This window comes from Rhinoraja longicauda, unplaced genomic scaffold (assembly GCF_053455715.1).
Source record: "Rhinoraja longicauda isolate Sanriku21f unplaced genomic scaffold, sRhiLon1.1 Scf000413, whole genome shotgun sequence".
Lineage (NCBI taxonomy): Eukaryota > Metazoa > Chordata > Chondrichthyes > Rajiformes > Arhynchobatidae > Rhinoraja > Rhinoraja longicauda.
The window spans coordinates 58,568-65,567 of NW_027601630.1; the positions used below are offsets into that span (position 1 = coordinate 58,568).

At 47.6% G+C, this 7,000-nt stretch overlaps 1 protein-coding gene across 1 annotated transcript in view; it reads left to right on the forward strand.

Moving 5' to 3' along the window:
* Positions 1-3,331: 3,331 nt before the first annotated feature.
* Positions 3,332-7,000, forward strand: part of LOC144590938 (nuclear factor 7, brain-like) — a gene marked incomplete at its 3' end in the record, with an annotated part of 5,895 nt that continues 2,226 nt past the window's right edge. Inside the window, exons 1-4 of the mRNA XM_078395283.1 lie at positions 3,332-3,400; positions 4,400-4,792; positions 4,883-4,978; positions 6,799-6,986. Of these exons, the coding sequence (XP_078251409.1) occupies positions 3,332-3,400; positions 4,400-4,792; positions 4,883-4,978; positions 6,799-6,986 (746 nt within the window). The remainder of the gene's footprint in view (positions 3,401-4,399; positions 4,793-4,882; positions 4,979-6,798; positions 6,987-7,000) is intronic.

The following is a 7,000-nucleotide window of genomic DNA, read 5'->3' on the forward strand; positions in this document are numbered from 1 at the left end:
ACAGCCGCGGGCGGCGGGTCCTAAACTCGCCCCGAGTCACAACGCGGCACCAGCGGGGTTTGTGTGGACTTCAACAGCGGCGTAAAGGCGAGTATGGATGGGGGGGGGGGGGGGGGGGCAGGTGGAGACAGGAGGGGGGAATGACATCGGAAATTCCCTCCAGTGAGAGAAGGCAAAGTGAATATTGGAAATGGTAGATACAAGAAATCTGTTGAAATATAACGGGGGTGCGGGGAAAAAATCAACAAAGCGCTGGAGGAACTCAGCGGGCCAGGCAGCATCTGTGGATGGAAATGGACAGATCACGCTTCAGGGTCGGGACCCTTGTTTGGTCTGAAGGAGGATTTCCAAGAGCTACAGTCTGTTATATCAGAGTGAATGAATTGGTGTTGATGTCGTTCGGAAGAGGGCGGGAAAGGTCTGACTCGGGAGGTGTAAATAGGAGAGAGGAATGAAATTGGAAATTACTGGAAGGCAGAAGAATAAAGCTGAATGTTGGGAGTGGGAGATACAATGGGTCTCTCGGTGTTGATGGCCATGTAGAACTAGAACAGTCTCTTCGGCCCACATAGAACGTGGAACAGTACAATGCCAAGCTAATCTCTGTTTCCTCTAGTTGCTCCGCTTTTCTCCCACATCCCAAAGACGTGCGGGTTTGCAGGTTAGTTGGCCCCTGTGAAGTAGCCCCTGGTATATAGAGAGTGGATGAGAAAGTGGGATAACATAGAACTGGTGTGAACGGGTGATCGATGGTGGTCGTTGATTCAGTTCCTCTCCCACTCTGGTCGTTGTACTAGTTTCACTGTCGTCCTGGTGAGTTTCATTGCCTGTAACTCGTTTTCACCGAGCTCACAGCCAACAATGGCCTGCTTCTTTTATCATCATTATTTGTTCACGTATCTTTCATTTGTTGACAATCTTTGTACCACTGTCGATATATCTCGTTTCACTTTCCCAATCAGAAGAAGGGTCTCGACCCGAAACGTCTCCGAATCCTGTTCACCAGAGATGCTGCCTGACCCGCTGACCTACTCCAGCTTTTTGTGTCTATCTTCGCGGGGCCGAAAGGCCTGTTTCCGTGCTGTATCTCTGCACCAAACCGTGTTCTGTTAATCGGGAACAGGACTGTTTGCACATCTTGGTTCTGCCAATAGATGGCAGCAACGCCACGCGGTGCGACCACAGACCAGCTGTAACTTTGAGAATTCACTTTGACAATTGCGAAACAGCGGGAATCTGGTTTAATAAGTGACTTTTGTCACCTGTTACCACACCCGAAGCCCAAACCAAATGCATGGCTTAAAACGTTGAGGCTTTAAAATGTGCAATAGAAGCAAAAATTGTCCCAAATACTCAGCTGGTCAGGCAGCAACAGCAAGGTGAAACAGACCTTACATTTCAAATCAAATACTGATGACCAATGGTGTTCAACCTGAGTCATTAATTCCGTTTCTTTCTCTACAAACGCTAACCAACCTTCTGAGTATTTCTTGCATCTTACTGTACATCTTCATTTGGGATTTTCAGCATCTGGGTTTTTATTTTAGTTTTTCCAGTTCAATGGTCGATTGGAATGTGAGTCTGCCCATAAACTGCCAAGAGAAAAAAACAGAAAGCCTTGGCGGCAGTATGGGGTATTTGGAAAGAGAAGGCTTAATATTTCTGAGGTACTGTGGAGCAGCGGGAAGAGCCGCTGCCTCAAGGCCAGGGACCCGGGTTCGATCCTGACCTCAGCTGCTGACTGTTCTAAGTTTGCACGTTCTCCTTGTGGCCTCGTGGATTTCCTCCGGGTGTTCTGGTTTCCTCCCACAATCAAAGGACATGCCGGTTTGTACGTTTATTGGCCTTCTGTAAAAGCCCCAAGTGTGTGGGGAGTAGATGGGAAAATGGGACAACAGAGAATAAGTGTGAATTGATGACAGACACAAAAAGCTGCAGGAATTCAACGGGTCTGACGGCATCTCTCTAGAAAAGGAGTGAATTGGTGATCGATGGGCCTGTTTCCATGCTGTATGTCTAAAGAAAAGTAAGGTCCACTGTAAACTTCTCTCTCGTCAGAAAAATAACCTCCAACTACCACGCAACAGAGAAAACAAGACACAGATCAGTGCAGCACAAGAACAGACCCTTCAACACCTAATGACCAGCTGATGGAAAGACCGTTCAGAAGCCCGATAACAGAGGGGAGGAGGCTGCCCCTGAGACTGGCAGTGCGCCCTTCCAAGGTTCTGTACCTTCTGCGCAACAAGAGCAGGGAGAAAAGGGAATGGCCGGGGTGGGACGTATTTGATTATGTTGTCTGCTTCTCCGAGACAGAAATAAGTGCAGATGGAGTCTGGTCAGGGCCTCATCCACAATTCTCTGAAATTTCTCGCGCTCTTTTCCCAAACCAAGTTGTGACGCAAACGGACAGTGCGCATTTTATGGTGAATCTTGGAGGTTTGCCAGAGTAATAGAATGAAAGAGTGAGACAGCAGCCAACATGTTCCAGCTACACTAGTCCCAGCTTTTGGTCCATATCCCTCCAAACCTGGCCCATCCATGTACCTGTCTAACTGCTCCTTAAATGATGGGATAGTCCCTGCCTCAACCACATCCTCTGGCAGTTTGTTCCACAAATCCACCACTCATTGTGCCAAAAAGTTACCGCTCAGGTTCTTATTAAATCTTTTCCCCTTCACCTTAAACCTAAGTCGTCTGGTCCTCGAATCACCTACTCTGGGCAAGAGACTCTGTTCACCCAATCTAGTCCTCTCATGACCTTATACAGCTCTATAAGGTTACCCTTCATCCTCCTGCACTCGAAGGAATAGAGTCCCAACCTACTCAATCTCTGCCTATAGCTCAGACTGTCTTGTCCTGACCACATGTTTGGCGACATGCCGAATTGCCTCAGTCCACTGATGAAGCACAGGTGTTGGTGTGGCGTCTTGGCTGTGTCTTCAGTGTGGTTGATCCGCCATAGATCGTTGATGATATTTACGCCAAGGAGCCTGATGCCCTTCACCATTTCCACTTCAGCGTGTTTGATGCTGACATGGGCTTGTCCTCCACTGCGCGTGCTGGTGGAGTGCCTGCCCCAATCAGGCTTCAATTGCTTCAGACGCTGATGGGAAGTCAACAAACCTGAGCGTTGTGCAATTCTAAACATCCCCATCTGTGATGAACGGCGGTTTATCGACAATGCAACGTCCTGTTATTGCAATAATGAGTGCGCATAATCAGAGGGAAAGAGGTTTTACGAGGATGTTGCCAGGACTCAAGGGCCCGAGCTATCAGGAGAGGTTGAGCAGGCTGGAACTCTCTACCTTGGTGCGCAGGAGGATGAGGGATGACCTTAGAGAGGACTAAAAAACCACGAGAGCAACAGATCGGGAAGATGTACAGTCTCTTGCCAAGAGTAGAGGAATCGAGAACCAGAGGACATAAGTTGAAGGTGAGCGTGGAAAGATTTAATAGGAACCTGAGGGGTAACACAATATGGGTGGTGGGTATATGGAACGAGCTGCTGCAGGAGGTAGTTGGGCAGAGACTATCACAACGTTTACGAAGTAGTTGTACAGATACATGGATAGGGCAGGTTTGGAGGGATATGGGCCAAACGCGGGCACTGCAGGTCGGTCCAAGAACCTAATGGTTGTGGGGGAGGAGCTGGGAATGGGAGCTATAATGAACCTGTCGGTTTAGTTGATGGCCACAAAGAACGAGATCAGTCCCTTCAGCCCAGATCAGACTATGCAATGCCACCACTCCAGCAGCACGTTCCAGGCACCCACCACCCTGTGTGATAAAATATGACCCTTGAAATTTGCCCCCTGTGCAAAAATCTATGTGGTCTCGTCAGAGCCGAGAGGGAAGGGGGGGCGGCGCGGGGGCGCCTGGTGCCTCGTCCGGCGGGACCTGGTTCGCCGTTGCGGGTAAATATAGACAGTTCCATAAACATCCCGCAACTTTGTCGGCCCCAGAAACGTGGCGACTCTCTCTGCACTGCCTGGGGGAGGTCTGTATTTTACCGGATTGCAAGCAAAAGCAAAGCATTTCACTGTCCCTTGTTTCATGTGACAATAGAGTATAATTGGCTCATTGAGTTGAATTCAAGTTTGCACATGAGACTGTTAAATGAAATAACAGTGTTTGCCGTGGATATAATATCATTGTGCAGCCTAATATAATGAACAATTCACGATGGGAAACACTGATGTATTTAGTTTAAGGGAATGAAATTTACAGGCAGCTTATTGCATATAACATCCACTTGCTGGTCAGGGCTGTGATTGACGGGGCTGAGCTCCGCCTCCCCTCAGCCGTGCCCCGATGCTGCAAGGATTCAGCAGCTGCGCCAAAGGGATCGCGTTTTGAACCAGGAAGTGGCGGAGTTACAATGGCTGCGAAAGACCAGGTCGAGAGTTTAGCGGAGGAGTTAGTTTGTCCCATCTGCCTGGAATTCTTCACCGATCCGGTTACACTGGAGTGCGGGCACAACTTCTGCCGCTCCTGTATCACACAGAGTTGGGACAGGGAGGGGAGAAACTCCTGCCCGGAATGTAGAGAGGAGTTTACAGACCGCGCCCTCAGGGTGAATCGGGCCTTAGTTAGACTGGCTGAGAAAGCTCGAACACTGAGCCTGAATCGGACAGAGAAGGAAAGTAAACTTCACTGCGAGGAACATCAGGAAGAACTGAAGCTGTTTTGTGAAACAGACAAGAAGCTGATCTGTGTGGTTTGTGCAGCTGGGCGGGAACACAAGTCTCACAGCTTCATGCCGGTAGATGAAGCTGTTGAAATCTACAAGGTAAAAGCAAATCGTTTTTGATGACATCATTGTGTAATCTATTCTTTATTGTCTGACATGTTTATTCTCTGATCTGAAACCCAACCCCAGGATCAGGTGGAATCATCTTTCGAATCTCTCACAGAAAAGAAATCAGACATCGAGGACATGGAGCAGCGACAGGAAGAGAACATTTCTGGAGTTCAGGTGAGGCTTTGTCTTATTGATTTAAGGTTTTTGTGTAGATTTAATCCCTCTGTTGTGTGTAATAAGTGGGCACCTGTGTAGAGCTCAGTAGTCGAGGGCCCGAGCTATTGGGAGAGGTTGGACAGGCAAGGACTTTACCAAATGGAGCGCAGGAGTCTGAATAATGATCTATTGCACGTGTATAATATCATGAAACGAAATGTTCGGGTGAATACTCAGTCCGTTACCCTGAGTAGGGCGTCGAGAGTGCGAGGGCATGGGTTTAAGGTGAGAGGGAACAGATTTAATACGAACATTAAGGGCAACTTTGGTAGTGGGTATACGGAATGAGCTGCCAGAGGAGGTAGTTGAGTCAGGTACCATAACAACAGTTTAAACGTCTTTGAACAAATTCCTGGAGAAAAAAGTTTTAGAACTATCTGGGGCAAAGACTGGTGGAAATCGAGCAGATAGGACATCTTGGTCGGTATCTAACACCCCTTGCTGTATGAATCTGTGAAGTCTGTCATTAAAAGTGGTGCTGCTGTCTGCTAGTCCTGGTGACGTGGATCTGTCCAATGAGGGTTAATGGACACATGAAATGGAACAGGTTGCAGGGAATTGTACTGGGGAAATGGGAATGATGTGCTTGTACATTACTTTCACCAGCTATTTCAGTCATATTAAGCCGAACTCTTGAATTGCCAAGGTAATGAAAGCAATGGATTAAATAGATGTAAAAAGGGATTAAAAGTACCATTAGCAAATTTGCAGATGATACTAAGCTGGGGGATAGTGTGAATTGTGAGGAAGATGCAATAAGGCTGCAGTGTGACTTGGACAGGTTGTGTGAGTGGGCGGATACATGGCAGATGCAGTTTAATGTAGATAAGTGTGAGGTTATTCGCTTTGGAAGTAAGAATAGAAAGGCAGATTATTATCTGAATGGTGTCAAGTTAGGAAGAGGGGATGTTCAACGAGATCTGGGTGTCCTAGTGCATCAGTCACTGAAAGGAAGCATGCAGGTACAGCAGGCAGTGAAGAAAACCAATGCAATGTTGGCCTTCATAACAAGAGGAGTTGAGTATAGGAGCAAAGAGGTCCTTCTACAGTTGTACCGGGCCCTGGTGAGACCGCACCTGGAGTACTGTGTGCAGTTTTGGTCTCCAAATTTGAGGAAGGATAATCTTGCTATTGAGGGCGTGCAGCGTAGGTTCACTAGGTTAATTCTCGGAATGGCGGGACTGTCGTATGTTGAAAGGCTGGAGCAATTAGGCTTGTATACACTGGAATTTAGAAGGTTGAGGGGGGATCTTATTGAAACATATAAGATAATTAGGGGATTGGACACATTAGAGGCAGGAAACATGTTCCCAATGTTGGGGGAGTCCAGAACAAGGGGCCACAGTTTAATAATAAGGGGTAGGCCATTTAGAACGGAGATGAGGAAGAACTTTTTCAGTCAGAGAGTGGTGAAGGTGTGGAATTCTCTGCCTCAGAAGGCAGTGGAGGCCAGTTCGTTGGATGCTTTCAAGAGAGAGCTGGATGGAGCTCTTAAGGATAGCGGAGTGAGGGGGTATGGGGAGAAGGCAGGAACGGGGTACTGATTGAGAGTGATCAGCCATGATCGCATTGAATGGCGGTGCTGGCTCGAAGGGCTGAATGGCCTACTCATGCACCTATTGTCTATTGTCTATTGTAAATAGAATTAGTGTAGATACGTACAGAGCCCAGCATGGACATGTTGGTCTGCACTGCAGGACTCGACACTGACTAGCCAAATGTCACGTTCCATGTCATGAGGGAACACAATATATTGATTTTGAACTTTCATCTGACAGGAAGAGTCACACAACCTTCAGTCACAGATCACATCCCAGTTTGCTGAACTGCACCAGATTCTCACTGAGAAAGAGCAGTGCTTACTGGGAGAGATTCAGGAGGAAGAGAAGAAGATTGTAAAAACAATGGAGAAAAATCTTCAAGAGATTCAAGAGAATTTAAAGTCCATTCAGGAGGAGCTCTCAAAGTTACAGGAACAGA